This window comes from Parus major, chromosome 13 (assembly GCF_001522545.3).
Source record: "Parus major isolate Abel chromosome 13, Parus_major1.1, whole genome shotgun sequence".
Lineage (NCBI taxonomy): Eukaryota > Metazoa > Chordata > Aves > Passeriformes > Paridae > Parus > Parus major.
This window is the reverse complement of record NC_031782.1, coordinates 13,446,260-13,466,660: the sequence shown is the minus strand read 5'-3', so window position 1 is coordinate 13,466,660 and position 20,401 is coordinate 13,446,260. Positions and strand designations below refer to the sequence as shown.

Sequence of the window (20,401 nt, the reverse complement as noted above, 5' to 3'; positions counted from 1 at the left end):
ACTGCTGGTTAATGCCTAAGAAAGTAGAGTAACAGGCACAGCTACAGACACAAACACAAAAAATCAGTTTGCACTTGCACTTACAAGAAAGTGTAGCAGGATCAATCAGCAGATCCAGGAACATTTAGGCAGCTCTGAACTGACTCAACTACAGGAACTTTCTCAAGCAGAAAACTTTGTGTCTTTTTTGCCATAGAGTTCTGAGCAGTTGTTGCATAGTGCCAAGTGATGAAGTGCAATAATGCCTCCATTTGTTATTCCAGTGGTGAGGATTATGATAACAGTGTTTTTGCATTTCAATGGGTGCATGCAGTTTTAACTTTCTACATCAATTAATGAACATAATTTCAAAACACTTCTATTTTAAAAGGCATACATGTAAGCTCTCCACTATCTCTTAATTTAACTACTCGGTTAACAAGAAAAAAAGGAAAAAGTACTAACAGTGTTGTTTCAAGTCTATAAGTCATAGAACAGAATAATAAAACTCAGAACTCAGAGAAATTTATCAGTCGACACGTAAACTTAAATAGAGGAACCAAAATCACATAATTCTAGATTTTTTTTAATAAACACCCTAAACGTGCCTGTCTCCTCCTCTGTCACTCATGCTGCCTGTTCACTCTGCACAACCCAGAAGTTAAAAATGCAAATGAACAAGATCATGAAAACATGCAATTATCTGCAATCAGTAAAAACTTCTTTGAGCTTATGTGTACGTGAGTGGGAGTACATCTAGATCGATTTTCTGAATCATCATTATGTATCCTGCTTTTGTAGTGTTTCCCTTCACCCTTTTCTCTCTCCTATTCATGCCTATATTTGTTATGAAAATGATACTCCAGTAGCCTGCTAAAAATGACCTTTCTACAGTGCTTTTTGAATTCCTCCAAGTACATGCCCCAAATGTATTTAAAGTCCTTGGGGATGCTTTTGACTGTGCTTTCCTTGACTCTTTAAAATGCTTTTGATTTTTAGACGGGTCCAGAATCTATCTATGCAGATTCCAATTATTTAGAAAGTCCCCACAGCCTTTCTGCAACCTTCACATGCAGGAGCAAGAGAATGAAGGAGTCAGTTCTTGCTTCAGACTCAGAGGAATAACCTGCTCTAGCACATGTACCTGTAGCTGCAAGTAAATGGTAAGAGAAAGCCACAAAAGACAAAGCAAAATTAGAGTGAGGACTCATTTCACTGTTCCAAGTAGCTGTTTGCTATGCCCAATATATCCTAGGAATTTGCATTAACAAAAGGAAAGGAAATTTTGTTTCACTGCTCTGTTCCAGAACGTTTTGCATCATGTACAAAGATATCAAAATATTGAGACATCATTGAAAATAGGCAGACAATTGTAGAGAGCAGCTGTAGCTTGGAACTTCAACACATTCAGAAACTTCAAGTTTACATACTCAGTTCAGGAGTTGTGCAGCTGATCTTGACACCAGAGCATGATGCAAAATGTGAACACGGTGATAACAATATTTCAGATATTTAATTTCTTTCTTAAAAAAAATAATAATATTGCTTTCCCCCACTGTTAAATCCCTCTCCTCATGTGCCCTATTCTTGGCTTTTTTGCCTGGACTGTGCACAGGCTCAGTGTACTGTGTTCATCCCTGCACTGAAATGAACTGGAGCACTGGGTGCAGATGTTTCCCAGCTGTGAAACCCCAGGATTTTGAGTTCAAGCACTGCATGGTGCACACTGGGGTACAGCTCACGTTGCTGCTCCATCCTTTCATCTCTCACTGTTGTCCTCAGGCTCACCCAGAGTGACTGTGCTGGAATCAGACTTTCAAAGTTACAAATACAGCTTGAACCCCAGGAAAAGGCAAATATTTTGAAGAGTTCTTTCAAGGTCCATAGGAATTCTTTTCAGGTTAAATTTTCAGATTTCTCAATCTTTAAACTGCACTTTGCACAAATGACCTGAGATTTGGACATTGGACCATTGGTCTTGTACTACAGGTCACAAGATCTAAAGAAAGGTATTTCATAATCAGCAGAAAGGTGGCCATTATCCTTTCTCCTGAAACACAGAAGAAACATGATTATGTTACAGGCTTCCTTAAAGCCTAGCATCACATCCTCGTGAGCAAGCACAAAGAAATTATAGACATAGATTATTAGACAAAATTATCTTTGCAACTGAAAGGTTTGGACTGGAAATATTTCAAATTATGAGACTAATTATGAGAACTGAAGAATAAGAGTAATTTCTATTTAATTCTAGCCTTTTTTTTCCTCCTGAATTAAGTATTATTAGTTATAATGGTAACAATTAATTTTACATCAATAAAAAGTACTGAAAGTGGCATTAGTAAATCAGGCAATCTTAGTGAAACATCCATCCACGGAAGCTGCTCTGTTCTCCTCCCTCACCAGTCATCCCAGTGCCAGTGTGAGGTTCTCATCCCAGAGGATTCCTGCTGTGTGAGGAGCCATGGGAACCTCCCCTGCAAAGCCATTCCTTTCTCCCTGTGCCCTCAAAGCATTCCCAGCTTTAAAGCAGAGCTGTCTCTCCGGCTGTCAGGAAGGAGAGAGACCCACCCTGGGATGTTCAAAGGCAGTATTTTCATCACACATCCCCTTGGAAAGCAATGATTAAAGCAGCAATAAAGGAGCACCTCTCCACTGGAGAAGGTAGAAATCGGAACTTTGTTAGGAGGAGGAGGAGGAGGTGCTTTGAAAGAGACTGCAAGAGGACAATAAAAGTTAAAGAGCATTAAACAGCAGCTCCGAGCCTAAAGGTAAAGCAGCTAAATACTGCAGAAATGAACCATAAAAATAGCACCATAAAAATGCTACAGCCATGCATTACTGTGTCCTTACTTAGAGATATTTCAACCCTTCCATTACAGGCCCTTATTTCAAAGAAAACAGAACAATTATGTAGCTCTGTAGCTCCCAGCCTGGGAGGCTGATGCAGCCATAAAGCAGCAGCACACCAGGGAAGGCACAGCCCCTGTTTGTTCGCCTTGAACCAGGAACAAGCACACCAAAAACAAGCACACATCACTGGAAGTGTTCCAGGTCAGGCCAGTCAGGGCTTTGAGCAACCTGATCTAGTGAAGGTGTCCCTGACCATGATGACCCTTAAGCTCTTTCCAACTCAAACCCTTTTATGACTCAAAATAAATACAACTGGAACTCTACACAGGCATGTTGCAAACTCCACCAAAAGCAATGAGCTGCTGCAATACAAATAAACACAATTATGTAACAAATACAGCACCACAAAGGATATACAAAGATTTGGGTAAAGTTGCCTGAAAAGGCCAAACAAAAACATGTGCAAACAGTAAAAGCTTCCTTTACATCACAAAGAAAATAAAACAAATGCGATTAACAACCCCCAATCAATATTGAAACAAGAGATAGAGAAAGGATGTATTTGGAAAATGCAATGTCTCCAAACAGTCTGAATTTAGCCCAAACTGCCTAAGACAGCAAAGGAACAAAGGGAAGGTTAAAATATTCTAACCAGAAAAAAAAAAAAAAAAAAAAGCAACATGCAGACGTGTATTGTATTATTCAATGATTTCAGAACTTGGTGCTGTTAGATAAAGAGACATCTGGAATCTAAATTGTGATCTGAGTTTTGTAGTGCTAACACAAAGCATTCCCTTCAGACAGCTCAGGTGCCACTTTTTGTTTCATAATCAGTAACGTGACCCCTTGCACATCATTTTTGTTGAGAGCAGAATCTACTGAAGGTAACTGAAAGAAGAAAACAAAGAGTTATGAAACCCTGTCTTGATAAAGCAGGTGCTGTCAGTGCTGGCTTTGCTTCCTGAGCACTCCTCTAATGAGATTAATGAACATCTAAGAAGATAAAAAAAATTAAGAGTAGTGCACTGTGAAGAGGCAGTGTGAGAGGGGTCAATGTTTTGCAACAAGCTCAGGCTTTAACGTAAAGACTGAAGTAAAAAGTTACCAAAAACATGCTTTTTTTTATTTTTTATTTTTTATATTTTTTGTGGCTATTGGTATGAATGTAGATGAAACACTGGTTTTAAAGTGAAAGAACTACAGGCTAATTCTGAAAGTCTCAATGATTTCACAAGCATCAATTTCAGTCATCTTCTGAGTTAATATTCTTGTGATGAAACTTGTCATCAAGTCCTGTCAGGTGTGTAATTTCAGAAAAGAACTAAAATCGATCCTGAAGCAGCTTTGGAATAGCTGTGGAACACAGCAATTCTGCCAGGACATTTTCTAATAGCTTAATGCTTGCCTGTGACAGACCTGTCTTCCAAAAAGCTCCAATTAATTGTAGGGCATCCTGCAACCTCCAAAAATAACAGTATTCACAAAGTAACCTTTTGTCATTAACATGTACATACACACTCCCAGAGGTTGCAGGATAAGAAAAAAGAGAAGAACCAAAGTCAGCAGTGGCATTCACAGTCACCTCTGGCTGGGAAAAGGTACAAAACCAGACAGTAGAAAGCCCAGCCAGACAAATGCCCACTGCTGTGGCTCAGGGACATCAGTATTATGGCAAAGAATCCTTTTGTGAGTATCCCAAGGAATTCCCTCCAGGTTAAAGTGATTGGTGAATTGAGACAATCTTGAGCCTTCAGAAATGACACATTTTAGGTATTGTTGTACTCAATTGCATACAGGAAGAGGCAGAGCAGGCACACCAGAATTAAAGGTAGGTACTAATCCTGAGCAATGAACCAGTCTGGGCTGAACAGGACCAACACTTCTATCTCATAATTCTTAGCAATAAATAACAAATTCAAGATGTCCAAATTAAGTTCTATAAAATAGCTGGGTTTATTTTTTTTGTTTGGTTTGTGTTTTGTTTTTGTGGGGTTTTTTGTTTTGGTTTTTTTTTTGTTTTGTTTTTTTTTGTTTTTTGTTGTTGTTTTGGGTTTTTTTTTGCAAAGTTAGCTCCAAACCTTCAGTAAGCAAGAATTCATTTTGTTTTCTTTTTTGGGCATCTCGGCTTTGTAAACCTAAATTTGTTTTCCAGTTTTCATGGCACCCATGTTCCCATTTTAGCAGAGCAGGACAAAGTGAGGGCAGCCCCTTGTGCACATCCCAGCACAGACTCCCTGCCCTTTCCAGGCTCATTTGCTCCCCATGGAGCTGTAACCCACCACTGATTAACCACAGCCTCGGTGGTGTCAGCTCCAGCCCAGCCACAGCAGCTCCTGCCAGAGCTCCAAACCAGACCTGCAGTCTTTAATCAAATACTGGAGAGGCAGGGCTGAGGCTGCAGGGGTGTGTAACAACCCCAAATGTGGCTCCTCGGGGTGCAACCCAGCAAAGCTGCATTAAAGTCCTTGGGAAGCTGCAAACCAAACTGAACATCCCAGGAGCTGTGGCAAGCAAGCACTGAAACCCTGGCAGGAGCCAGCACTCCCAGCAGCCCAGCTCCTCCACCTGCTCGCTGTGTTTATCACTCTCTGGGCAAGCAACACCACCCTGCTATTCCAGGCGCTTTATTCAGCACCGCAATGGCTAATTTTAAATTCTGAGAGATCAGCTCTGCCAACTCTGCTATTTAAAGTGCAAGTTAAATATGTTTGACATTCCATACCCCAAATGACAACAAACCAGAATATTTAGACCAGCAGCATGTCAGCCATTTATTTATTTATTTATTTCTCTGTCAGGCCTAAGTGCTGCACCTTTTCATTTATATGCTGCTGTTTGCCCCACAGGCATCAAGCTGTTAACATGTACAGAAGAGATTAAAATGAACTTGCATGCTGGATGAGGTATAAATTAAAATTATAGTACTGTCAGTCATGAATCTCGGATTGTTTCTCAAAGTCTCCCAAAATGCATAATGTCAAGTGAGCCCTTGTTTGTTGCTTCAGGAAAGGCAAAATATATAATTTTTCAGCAGCACAGTCAATATGAATTCTAAGTAAGTCGTCCTTGAGCCTGTGATATAAATATGCTGTACTAATCGCATGAGTTGTGTATGCAAGGAAGGTTCAAGTGAAAACAGGCTTTAAAATGGGATGTGAGCAGCGTTATTCACTGTGTACCTTCCGTGCAAAGCAGATTTGGGCTGCTGGGTGTTGTGATGCCACTCAACCCACGTGCTGTGTCAGAAAAGCCACCCCGACACAAAGGATGCCAAAGCCCATCTCCCAACAAACCGAGGGTTATCTCTGTGCACTCGGGAGGAGCATCAGCAGCATCCCCCAGGGTGTCCATCCACACCACCCACCTGGTCTCCAGGGGGACGTTGCTGTTGAGCACCCAGCTGTCCTGGAGCTGCACGGACTCGGGGGTGGTGGCCAGGTCGTTGGGTGCCGGAGCGGGCGCGTGGATCTGGTTCCGGCGATTGGTGAGCGAGTTCCTGTTGAGGGAGTTGGCAGAGGAATGATGATGGGACAGGGAATGGTTGTGAGGAGGAGGGAGAGGTGGCCTCAGCGTTGACTGGCTGTGATGATTTGAAGGGCCTAAAACAGAAAAGAGAAACAAATCACAAATGTGTGTGGTGACACTGCTCTCCTCGGCATTTTCAAGGGGCCACTGCCTGGGAAAAGAGACTGTGCCTCTTGGACCTGTGGGCATCAAAGCGTGGGCAAATCAGATCAGTGATAGCTTGAGATCAGCAACACAAAACAGTGCTTCCAGCCTGCACAGCTGGCATGTTGACAAAGACTGTATTTAAAGTTTAAAATATTTCTTTCTGGACTCTCCCTGGAGAAAGTCTCCTCAGTGGAGCAGCCTAGCTTGACCATCCCCTACATCTACCAAGAGGAAATTTACCCACCCTGTTTCTATCAGGGACTTTGAGCAGATGAATTGTAATGGATTAAAAACAGCTTCTGAGAATATGGTCTTAATCAGAGAAATCAATCTTCTTTCATTCACTGTATTTTACCAATCAGCTTCAAATGAACAGGATTTGTGCCAGCACAAGAAGATTAAACTCCAAATATGAAAAGAGAGCAACAAGGCAGTGATGGTATCTTTCATGTTATTCCATGTGATCAGGATTTGGCCTGTATTTTTCTATTTAGCGATGCCACAAACACAGAGCAAGATCTGGAAATTATGCAATTCCTTCAATCTCTTTCATTGAAAAATGACAGATGATATTTTCGAGTGATAAAGAAGGATATAAACTTTTCTCATTCTTTGAGTACTGACATGTTTGCTTTAGTAATGAAAAATATTTTTTTCTAATCGTTAAGGCAAATGGATTAAAATAACAGCACATGAAAATAAAATCTGATAAGCAGGTGTCATTCTAACATTGTCACTTTTCTAAAAATAAATGCAGACTGGTAAATAAGTTCATGTGCAATTCCACACATTGCAATAATTTATGTCTAATAAAAACAGCAAAAGAGAATAAAGAAAAAAACCACTATTATGAACTGTGTGCTTTAGACATTGTATCAAGTTGTTTTCTAGTGAACATTAATCAGTAATACTAGGGAAATGATAATTCTAATGATGCGTGTTTGTTTTTAGAAATGGAAGCAAATTCTGTACTTAATGAATCAAATAATAAAAAGAAAACATCACAGAACATCATTTGCAGCAAGACTGATCTTTGTCATATGAAACAAAGAAGTCTGGAAAAGCTGCTGAACTGAATAATTACTGTAAATTAATTAAGGCCAATATTTATAAAAAAACCCAAATAAACAAAAAAATCCAAGACACAGAATAACACCCCCAACCCAAACCCCAGAGCAGCAGGAGGATATTCCAGTGGCATGGAACCCTGAGCTGCAGCAGGGTCAGGGACATGGTGAGTGGTGACCTGGCAGGGCTGGGTTAAGGGACAGCCCTGGGGATCTAAAGGGCTTTTCCAGCCTGACTCTGGTTCTGTGCAGCAGCCCAGGGACAGCTCTGTCCTGGCACTGCTCTGCAGACTGCCTGCCCCAGGGAGAGCAACACAACCAGGGAACAGAGGGATAACAGCGGGTTTGGAGAGAGCCTGTTCATTTTCTTCAGTTTCTGAGGGCTTGGGGAAGCACAGGCTGGTGAGGAACACACCCAGGTTTACTGGGACTCACACAAGGCAAGTACAGCTTGTCCTCTGACAAGAAACTTTAAGAAATGAATTATAATAAATTCTGCATCCTCCACACACTGCCTCAAATCTACACAGCGGTTTCTTTATCTTTTTTCAATGTCTGTTGCCCGAACGTGCATCCTGTGGGAATGTCAGCTGCTTTAAATACAAAGTCACCTTTCATGAACACATCCTAACTTTTAAGGCCATCGTATATGCAGCTCTCTTCACTATCCTTGGCTATGTCTTATCTAAGCATAAAAGAGACTGTTTAGCCAATAAAGTTTGATGTTTAAAACCTCCATTTGGACCTCCAAGAACATCAAATCTCTAATCTATACCAGGTCCTGTGCCATTCCACAACAGCATGCAGAGCAAGACACAGCAGGAAGAAAATGTGTTTGGACAATATCCACATGCACAGAAGCTTAAGTGGAATTACTCTCCTAGTCTGTGTTCTGACTTTAAACAAAGCATGCTTGGATTTCAATAAGTGAATATTTATGAGTGATAAAATACAAATATGTGCCCTTGTGTTAATAGTTACTTCAAAAGATTCATGTGCTTCATGTTTTCTCAGCTTAATTTAGATGCAGCTTTTCCTTCTCAAGGATAAGTATGAAAAAGTCATACCTACATAAACAAAACAGTTTTGCTCTGAGAGCCACAGTAGCACCAGTTAAATAAAGACTCTGAATCTTGTCACCACAATATCATGGAGGATATTCTTAAAAGTGAACCAAGTGCACCTCAACAACAGTGAACAGCATTTCTGTAAGATTAAGGAATCAAGGGCTGAAATCAAATTTGCACAAATTAATTAATCTGCCTCAAAATTCAGTTCCCACACAGAAGGTGTAAGATACAGATGTAACTGAACACACACTGCAGTGCAAAAACTCTGAAATCTGGTGCAAGACAAATGTAGCATTTAATACAGAAAAATAAACAAACACCAATATTAACATCATATAGATATTATATAGCTTCTATTAAAATGTACAAAAGCTTATATATATAAAAAGTACTAACTAGGGAGCGTGCACACCCTTGTGTATATATGGGAGAGATAAAAGCTTAATATGCTGCTTCTTCATAAACCTGCTCAAATGAATCAAAAGCAGGAGCCGAGCACTATTGAACTTGCCAGGGATATAAAATTGGATTCATATCTGAACATCTGAGCACTTCTTTACGAGCATCTTTGCCTAGATTAAAACTTCACCAGCAGTACCTGCAAATGTGAGGCTCTGAAGTTGAGAGGAGTAAATCACTTGTCCTGTAAGAGAGGATCCCAAAGGGATTGGCCTGGTGGATCTTACGGCACAAGATGCTCTGGCCCCCTGGAAATTGCCTTTGGTTTGGAATCTTAAACACAATGAGTGTCTTGATGGAGTACATCTGGCTTTTTACATCAGGAAATGGATTTTATTTTTGATATAGCAGTAGTCAGTGTTGGTCTGGGGGAGAATACTGAGGAAATTATGTCTTTTCTCACTTATTAGCTGAATTAGTCATTTTACCAGGATACACTATACCAGCTTGAACATTTAGGATTTAAGGAAAAGTCTTTTAAAACCATAGTGAAAATCAGAGACCTGGAAATCTGAAATACTGGTACCCTCCACACTTTGGATTTTTAAGTTTTTTTAAAATTTCTCATTTAAATTCACAAACAGACAACATATCCAATTCCAATCAATTTTAGTACACATTGATTGTGCTGAGAATTTTCAAATAATCATGGCCTGGTGTCCACATAATCAACATGTGATTCTTCAAGAGATCTTACTGCAGTCAAGAATATCAGCAGCACTCGTTTCAAATTAGAAGCTGAGTTAGGGTAAATTGTGTTGTAATTAAGTAATTTGAGAATACAAAGTCTGATGTGTGTAGCTTTGAAGCAATCATAAGCTATCCAATTGACTTATTTGGGTTTAATCAGAACCAAAATACTAAAAAAGGAAAAAAAAAATATTTTGCTCAGTTCATTCTTTTATCTGGTGAAACATTTAAACAAAGCAGGTTAGCCCAGAGCACATCCTTGAGGAGCTGTGCATGGTAACAGTGCTGCTGTGGCACAGCCTGGCAGCCCCAGGGTCTGAGACAGCCCCTGCATCTCCCAGAGCTACAGCTACATCAGTGATGGCTGAGTGCTCCTGAGCTCCCAAACATCACTGCTCCGCTTCTTTACAGCTCAAACCTTCACTAAAATACAACAGAAAACTCAGATCTGCTCTAACATGGTCAAATGGTTTTTGATAGCTCTTCCCAGGCTTTGGGCCACTCAACTCATGCACCAAATCCAAGCAACACAATGATCTGAGGAGAACAAGCTGATGTCCCATCTCAGAGATGAAATACAAAGCAGAAAAAGCAGCATCCCTAATCTAAGCAAAACAATTGCTTCCCTGCATCCCAGTTCCTTGTCAATGCTACTTCAAGTAAGTAAGAGATTGTATCTTAGTTGTGCTGAATTATCCTCCGTGGCATTATTAAATGCTAAAGAGACATTTACACCTCCTCATCATTCCTTTTCACAAAAGAACTAAAAGAAGAAACCCAAACATGTATTATTTTTCTGAAATGAACAATGACACAACTATTTCCTTATGCTTTAAACAATGTAAATACTGAACAAATAAATCCCCCAAACTGAAGCTGATGAATTGAAAGAGAATAATAATAATTAAAAAGCCCACAGACAACCCTTGTCAGCCAGCATTAGAAACCTCATCTGCAGCACTTCTGGTTCTATATTCAAATCCCTCTGCCACACTGTTTTCTCAAGGAAACCACATCATCTGCCATCACAATGAGTAACGGGTGTTCAACAGAACCACAGGGCCACCTTCCAAGCTGAATTCATCTTCCAAGGCAGCTCACATTACTCTGAGTCAGGGAGAACAGAAAGCACTGAACGCCCAGGGATGTGACAGTGTCACAGGAGCTGCTGTCTCCAGCCCCAGCCTGGCAGGGTGGGACCAGGGCTCCTGCCCAGCAAGGCAGCCTGGCTTTATGCTGTCTCTGCTTCAGTTCTCCTGTTTGTTTGCTTAATTCTCTACATTATTTTGTGCAAGGCCGTGGCTAAATGGCATCTCAATGTTCTGAAAATGCTTTCAACACAAGCTGTAAAGAAGAAAGTTATCTCACTCCTAACCATGGATACCATTACCTCTCTCTTGTTTTAAACCCAAGACATCTGCCAGGTGTTCCTTCTTTTGTCTGCCTGTATTTTTTTTACACTCTTTGAGGCAAGAATAGGTTGAATGACTGGCTGTCATCCCAGACTGTACATTTCAAACTGGAAATTCAGTAAACGTGTGATATGAAACAGTAAGTCACTTATCAGTGTCTGCCAGTGCATTGCAGCCATGTCCCCAGCACAACATTACAGCAGAAAATTAAATGTTGCTCTGACAAAAAAATAAAACCAAACAAAAAACCCAAAAGCAAATTAAACCAAGCAAACCAAAATAAAAATACCCCACTGCTTGCCCACAATATCCAGTCATACAAGCAAAGGCAAACCTGGACCCCTCACCAGGAGTCAAACCTAAGGGGTTACAGTCACATAACCACTTCTCTCAAGTGAGAGTCTCCTGCAAAAAGGTTAAAACTCACTGCCCTACAAAACAGGATTATCTGTGACACCATGTACTAATTATATTTGTTGAAATACATCACTTAAATATTCATTATCACACTGCATGAGGTACACGGGCTGCATGAAATAATGTCTGGTCAGTGGCAAATCACTTCAATAATAATGCTTTATGCAGACTCAGTGTCCTGTGGTACTTAGATATTTGTATGTGTGTATGTTGCACATACATGAAAAGGTAGGCACACTATTTCAAATTTTGCTTATTGTAAAAATGGGTGACAGAGAAACTGGAGTTTTCTTCTTTCTAACTGAAAAATAATCATCTCACATCTTTTTCAATCAATCTTTTAATTTAGTCTCCCAATAGTGATATAAATATAAAACATATTTCAGAGAGTTTAAGGATGTATTTATCTTCAGCTCAGGTGCATGAGCACTAGCCACGCTGTTGTTTGAAGAAGGTACTGATGTAAGAACTAATAAGAAAAATTTCTATTTCTAAGCAATGAAGTTCATTATTACTGTCATCATTACCATGGAACATTTTAGTGCAAAAATGTTAATGTTGTTCTCTAGACTTGGCTCTGCAGAATGGGAAAGAGCTGGACCCTGTCTAAAGGATCATACAAATTCTTCCCTGAGCTCACACAATTTGAAGCACTGGGAATCACACCAAAGTGAAAATGAAGACACAGATTTTTCTGAACAACAGGCAGAAATTTCTGAACAGAAATATTTAGGCCAGCAGTGGAACCTGATGACATTTTCCTGATAGGATTACAGCCTGAAAAATTCTGCTTCTCTGGCTGGTCTATGGGGGACCCTGAAAATTGTCATGGTGACATAAGAATAACTGTGCCGTAATTTCCAATGCATTGCAAGTCTTGAGTCAGGTGCAATAGGAAATCATCCCTGAAGCTGTTACAGCAGCACTCAGGATCTTGCATCACCCAGTCAGCTGGAACACATTTTGTTTCCAAGGGGCAAAAGAAATGTCAGTCATGGGTGGTTTAATGCAATGCACTACCTTGATTATTTCAAAAGCATCACAAAAGAATTACATGTTGTCCAAAACACTCCTTTTGTTAAACCCAACCTCCTAAAAAATGTATACCAGAGAGAGAATCTCAAAATAAATCTCTAAAGTAATTATGTAAGAAAGAAGATCTAATAGGAAACTGAGGTTTTTAATCAGTTAGCCTTCCAGGTTCTGCAGATCTTTAAGAGAAGGAATGGTCAGATCATTAGAATCAGCAGAGTAATGATTTGGAATCAGCAGAGTAATGATTTGGAATCTTTCTGTTGTTTAAGGAGTCTGTAAGGTCAAGTTGCACCACTGAGAAGTTTGGCAGCTGAGGTACAAATGAAACTAAATATATTGAACAAGGCTTTCAGCATCACGTAATTTCTCTGTTTCTGAGGCAGTGTTATCATCTCTTCCCAACAGCACTTTTTTCAACATCTGAATTTTTTTCTTATTCCATCTTATACTACAGCCTTAAGACAACCCATCATAATGCACAATGAGCACCAATCTAGATTTTTTTTTTCAGCTCAACAGCAGGGTCAACAAAATTATAATATTTTTCTTGCCTAAAAGGAAAAAAAAAAAAAGAGTTCTACCTTACTAAAATGTACTTCAATGGGCTTTCTGGGTTTGACCATTTTTTTTCCCAAAAATACTTCCAATATAATCCTTTTAGCCCTCAAAAAGCATGAAAATAATAATTAAAACCAAACAGTTTTACTTTGAGTCTGAACCAAGTGATAATCAAATGATGGAAATAAACACTGATATATAAGCATCATTAACATGAAGGCTCACTGACATATACCAGCAAACACAAGGTTCCTGGAGGAGCTACCTGGGAGAATTAAATTTCATAGCTCCTGGGAAGCCAGTTATTTACTGCCTGGACCATCTGTTTCCCAACATGTACCACAGGTAAAAATAATTTGTGTGGAATATATGTGGAAAAAAGTAAGAGGAATGCTGCATAATTCTAGAGTAAAGAAAAGCAAATATAATGCAATGTACATGTTGCACTGGATCAGGCTTTTCAATGGGTTATTTCTCTTTTTAAAAGCAGGCAAGATACAAGGAAGTACAAGACAGAAACAAGGATTTGTCTGCCTCCAGGGTACTGCAAGCTGCAATACTACATGACTGGCATTTCTTTCACAGGCAGTGAGATTTCATTTGAATTCTTTATTTGTTGTTATTAGACTAAGAAAGGAAAGTCAAAAAGCATTCAGATAAGAAGTCCTGTTTAAGTTTCCTGACTTTTCAAGGTACCAGAGACCTTACTTTCAGCTACTTCAAGTAAGATTGTTACTCAGGTGAAACCATGGGTTAATGAAGCAAATACAGATTATCATAAAGCGCTGTAGGAAAACCCTCACAGTTTATCACTCAGCACATGAGCCAACATTAACCCAGCAAATCTTAAACAATTCTTTAAATAAAGTTTTTTGTGTGTGAAGGGCATAAAAAAATACAAAAAAAAAAAATACAACAAACAACTAAAACCCAACTGCAACCCCCCCAGTCACACACATGGTAAAACAGAAAAACGAACACGAGATGATTTCAGCTGTGAGAAAGATGGGCCTCTCTCCCTGGGAACATCTCGAGGTACAATTCCTGATGTTCCTGTCTGCAGGGGCTGATCCCAGGTCCCAGAGGCTCAGCACCAGCCCCAGGGGTGGCTCTCGGGCACTGCCCAGGGATGAAGGGCTCTGTGCAGGGCACAGCAGCTGCAGCCCGGCCTGGGGAACGTCAGGGCTGCTCTGGGAGCTGCTGGAACAGCCTCACAGCAGCTCCATCCCAAACAGCCCTGCCTGCAGCCGGCTCCCAGTCTGCTTGGAGACGGAAAATTAACTGAGCAGCACCGGTGTGATGAGGCACCCTTGTGCTGGCCAGCAATTCTCTCGGTAGCACTGCAGCAAATACCCCTACTACTGCATTTACCACGGAAAAATCTCCTGCAAGCTAGAAACTCACTCTGCAGCACAGCAGAAATGAAACAGCCTATTGAAAACTTTGTCTAGGTGGAAAAGATCACGTGTTGTCTTCTCTAAATAGCATTATTAACATCTTGCATAGACTTCAAGGCATCAAACCTTCATGTAATTCTCTATTATGTGAGCTTGAGGAGACTCTCAGAACAAGGCTGTGGATCTTTTCTTATCCACTGTTTTTTAAAAATAAAAATATACCTGTTTAACCACACTCAGTGAAGCAGGGAGCACCATCACTGCTCCTCTGCTTGCCTGCCCTCCACCCTCTGCCCAGCCTGTCTCCCACAGCCCCATCCCACTGCAGCCGTGCCCTGGCTGCCACCTCAAATCTGCCCTGCTCCAGCATGGGGGAGGCAATCGAATTCCCAGCCTGAAGAGGCTGTGTAATCATCCTGGCAGATACCAACCACTGGAGTGTTCCCACATTACCAGAACAAACAGAAAGCAGGGAACTGAAATGCCTTTCAGCAATGCTGCTTGTTCCCAGTGTCAAGGGGAGAGGGAGCAGCACAGCCCTACTCATCACCTGCACTGAATACATTTCTGAAAGCACAGCCTCACCCCAGCCACTCACACCAGCACCAGCTTTACAGGCATGCTTTATCTCAAGGTTTTATTTTTCTGAGTCCAGCAAAGCAAAGTAAAAGCCACTCAAATAAAAAGCCACAGAAATACGGTATTAATTGAGAAAGGAGAAAACAGATTGCATCCTACTTAAGGTATAAAAAAGAACTATAGCAATTGCATTATATACTGTTTCTTCCTTCAGAATGTTGCTGCCACAGAACTGTTGTGATAAGTGGTGTTTAATACTGTGAAAAGAAGGTGAAAAAACCAACACCTCTCAAGTGCCATGCTGTATTGATAATCATGACAGTGGCAATACTACAGACAAACTTAAAAATATGAAAAGAGGATGACTGTAATATTTTATTCAACTAAATACATAGGAGACTAGAGAGTAGTTAAATACCAAGATTGGAATTCAGATAAAACTTCTTTCACTCTGCAAAAAATTGCTAGCAGTTTTTTAAAATGATGTGAAACAATCAAAACCTGTGCCTGAAATCTCTGCTTTACCCTAAGTGTGGATTGTTGGAGTCCCTTGGACAGAAAGGGTTCAGGGCAGGGAATATGATAGATGAATTCCAGCAAACCCACAGACCAAGGAAGAAAAGCTTTTGACGCTGAAGTTGGCTTGTGAAATCATGGCAGAGGAGAAAAGATGAGCATTCTGCAATCTGTCAGACAATTTGACTTCTTTGAGACATGGGGCAAGGGAAGAGGCAGGCAAAAAGACACAATAAATGTGTCCTAAGAGCTCTTACAGAAGCTTCTTCCACAGAGAAAAGGGAGATTTTGACAATCATGTGTGATACATGAACAGGACACATGCAGATCAGCAGGGAATTATCAGCAGGTGAGAGCAGAAGCTCATTGGCACCCTGGTCTGTGCCATAGAATGTTTGGACAGTGTGGGGCAGTAAATTTGGATCAGATTTAGTCTGACTCACCTGGATCAAGGCTCTCGCCCTCCAGGGACCCATTGTTGTTTCCACCTCTCATAAACCCACTAGAAGAACGAGTCCATTTGCATTAATTTGTCAACACTTCTAATACACCAGCTATTAAACTGCAATTCTATATTTGAAAAATCCAGTAAGATTATTTTAATTTGATATCAAAACTAGGATACAGAATGACAGTACACAATCTTCCTGTTTTTAAATTGATATGCAAGAAAAATCTGTGTTAAGTCTTCCACAGAGACACTTAGTACATCAAGGCTTTTCTTCATGGACCTTCTATGAACCACATTTTCAGATGAACATTCAGGAACAGATGTGTTGTCAAGCTGAAGAAATTCCAAAGCAAAGGAAACATGTTTCCCCTAAACATGTGCAGTGTTTAAAGAAAGTTATTTTTGTTATATTGTTACCAGTAAATTACAGATATTTGCAGTTTTAGGTAGTGGGATACCTACTAGGTGTCTGTACTTATAATGGAATGAAGGAAAATCAAATTACTCTAAAAAATAAAGTTATCTGATTAAATTATTGCTGTTGGGTAGCTGTGACTCTCCAAAGCAATAACATTTACCTTACAAATAATAATAATAATAAAATAAACTAAGATATTAATCCATTTTTAGTAATATTCTTGTGTCTGTTATGTGTGAAAGATTTTAATTTACACTCATTTATCAACTCAGACAATTTCACTAATGGGGGAATTTATTCTGGTAACAAAAAAATCAGACTACACTTTCAGAAGGTTATCAGAAGGTACATGCACATGGCACCTGGATCAGGAATAATCATTTTTTAACACAATTCTTAAAATCAGGGTTTTCTTATTCATAGTTCTAAAGGAATATGATGCCCACAGAGAAAAGATTTTATTTCAAATGAATGAATCTGAAAGCAATATTCACAAACATGGCAAGGCAGAGGAGACATTAAACTGGACACATGGTAGAGAAAGGGACCTTAAACCAAATAATGTACTCTGGCAACATTGACTATGGAGTTTTTATCTCTCAAAAGTGATTCCAGTCAACGTCACATACACAGAAATGATCAATACCAACAACCACAAAACAACAACAATAACACTTAGTGTTCTCTACAGTATCTGCTGTGTGTTCTTCTCAGGTGCTTCACAAACAAATAAGGAAATGATGTTATAGGAATTTTATGTGACAAACTGAAACAGAGAGCAGAGAACTCAGGGAATTGTGTGAACAAACCCTGGTCCATCAGTTTCACCCAGATATTTTCCTTCGTCCAACAGACCTTCCACATCTGACACGTTTCTCCAGCCACAACAAACTAAATCCCATGAGAATTAATTCCAGGGGGTGCTAACAGAAAGTGTCCAATGGTTAACTATTGTTTCAGACAGGTTTGGTTTGGGTGTTTGTTTGTTTTAAAGCAGAACATTTCAGTAACACCTCTCAGTAAGCAGAAACAAATGAGCAAACTTCAACACTGGATGAAGATCCAGAAATGCAGTATTGCTCTACCAGACCTCTTACATCTGTTAAAAACAACATAACCCCCAACCAAACCTCACACAGCTGATCAGAGATTTTTCTCATGATAAATAACACAAATCCTACCCATTGGGGTGGTTCAGATTTTTAAGCTAATGCCCAATTAGCATATCTTAAGAGAAATACAAGAACAAAAACTACCCTCTACAGGGCATGCAAGCCAGTCATCCTTAAAGCTTGAAGACTGATCTATGCAGATTTTCTGCATCATAAAATAGTCTGGAATAAAACCCAAACTGCACATTAGTGTAGGATGCTGACAGACATCTTGATCCAGTTTCACTGTTTCAATTTAGCTGCATATTGTTTGACACTGCTCAGGGAAACATGACAAGCTGTGCCACGAATGGAAGGGAAGAGAACCAACTCTCTGTTGCTGTACATTATATTTTTATTAACTGAGACTCCACAAAACTCTAAATTTATGAAATACTGAAGAAGAATTATTAAATTATTCATCAGTGATAAGACAATTAAGAAGCAAACTAAGGAGCAAGTGGAAGCTTGGTCCTGAGGGAGAACAGCTGGTCTTCTCATTAAAAGTATGTTTTGGCAGCAAAATACCCTCTGAACAGAGGGAACCTGCTGCTAAAGCAGCCTCAGAGTCAGATTTGGGAGCAAGTGACAAAGGCTGATGTGAAGAGCAAGGTGGTGCACTCTGGGTAGCAGCGTGTGGCTGGTGCAAGGCACGCACCCTGCCCCTGCAGAGAGGTGAGGAGACTTCATTGTACTCTGGAGCCACAACATGACGTGGAAGCTGCCTCAGCCACTTTGTGCTGATGCACCAGACTACAAAAAAATTAACTTAGAACTCAAGGATGTTATTTGTATCAAATAAGCCAAGAGCTGAGCACAGAGTCCAGTGGTGAGGATGGTGTTGGGTCACCCTGAGCTCCTGCCTCACATCCCTCGCTCACCAAACAGCAAAGCTGCAGACCAAAGGGGCACTGGGCCAGTACATCCTGGGAATTTCCCCAGCAGGGGCAGGTCCTGTGCAGGATGTGCTGAACATGAGCACTGTCCATCTGCACAGTGGGCAACAGCCACCCCTGGGCAGGAAGGGACATTCCACCTCGGAGGCTGTGATGGTGTGGGTGCTAAAAAAGGAGCTGTATGATGTTAGAGACATAGAAAGTCGTTCAGAGGTCGAGAAGGGAAGGAAAGGGAATGAGAAAGGGAAGAGAGACACAGCACTTTGGTGCATTTTTTTTTATGAAGTTGAAGCAGCACACACAAGAAAGTAGACCCTGCTCCAATGGGCTGGAGCAGAGCCAGAGCTCTGAGGGGGTCTGAAAAACTCCTCATGAAATATCATTGCTCCTTTCCTTCTCATCCCTCTACTACTCATACCTACTATTTTTAGGATTGTGGGGTTTATTTCCAGCTTGTGTTTTTCCTTATACTTTCCTTTTGTGGTTTTTAATTCTTTCCCTGTCCTGCCATCAGTAGTTCAGGAGATTTTCCCCTTGGCTCCTCACCTCTTATAATCCATCCTCCAAGATCACCCACCTTAAACACTCATTCAAACAAAAAAACACTGATAAACTAGCCCTCACCCACAGAAACATAAAGGACCTCCTATGATTCCACTGCTGAAATACACAGTGACTCGTATGATCTGTATTCTTTAAAGATAGTATCCCTAAAATATGTCTGCAGCAAAAAAATCCCCAAAACATTTCTGTAGCATCTGCTGAAATATGAAATCCCCTCCAGAGGTTTGAGATTTTTTTTCAAATAACATCAGCTCCATAATTTTTTTTTGTGACATAGAAACAGAAAATCAGATGCTCCATCTTAATTTTGCACAAACTTATTTCCTAGTTAAATAAAAATTTGGTTGGAGCTTTCCTCCCTTAATGCCATCCTCTTTCCTGTATTTCCCCACTTGTGTGTGAAGTATCTTTACAGCTGAAAGCAGAAAGACACAACAGGTTGTTTCCTAATCAAATAATTCTGCTTAAAATTATTACTCCAATTCTTCCAAAGACTTGAACATCTTGCATAACTGGCAGGAATTCTGACATCCCTGCACAACACCAAATTACTCGCAGCCTGCTTCAAAACCTGATTGATCACATAAAATATAACAATTCCCACTCCATCTTTCTGTACCTATTTGTTCACTTAGGTTAGCTGGCAAAATAAGCATGTTAGCCTTTTCTCTGCTCCAGATATGTCATACCAAAGTGGGTTTTGCATAAAGAGAAATGGCATGCTACTATCTTTGTAACATTTTTAGAGCCTTGGTTATAAATACTTCAGATGATGCTCAGACAGAAACTCAAGTGATGCAGATTTCAGCTCTTCACATGAACAGCAGGGAGAGTTACAGATTCAGTTTGATTTGGAGCTACACTAATTTACCCCGGATGATCAACAAAAAGGAGAGCATAGCTAAAATAGAATTTCTGAACTGCTGGGATTTATACATTTCAAATTAAAATGCATTAGGTACACAGAGGTGTCTGGACATTCACAGGTACTGAGCACACAGCTGCACACAGGACAACACTGATGTACAAAAATAGGAACAAATGATGAGCAGGTGAAGCAAATAATTCTGCATGGGGCTCTAGGTGGGGCCAGACTGGGCTCTTGGGGCAGGGACAGCCCTCTCAGCCCAGAGCCAGAGGAGTGGGGTGGCCAAGGCAGTGCAGGATCACTGGCTGCACCTTCCTCAGGTGACAGGGAGCTACAAAGGGACACAACC

General features: G+C 40.4%; 1 protein-coding gene across 12 annotated transcripts in view; it reads right to left on the bottom strand.

Moving 5' to 3' along the window:
- TENM2 (teneurin transmembrane protein 2) overlaps positions 1–20,401 on the bottom strand; it is a 478,752-nt gene that overhangs the window by 166,255 nt on the left and 292,096 nt on the right. For all 12 annotated transcript variants that reach the window (XM_033517641.1, XM_033517643.1, XM_033517644.1 and 9 more), the window contains one exon: positions 6,197–6,431. In XM_033517641.1, coding sequence (XP_033373532.1) covers positions 6,197–6,431 — 235 coding nt within the window. The remainder of the gene's footprint in view (positions 1–6,196; positions 6,432–20,401) is intronic.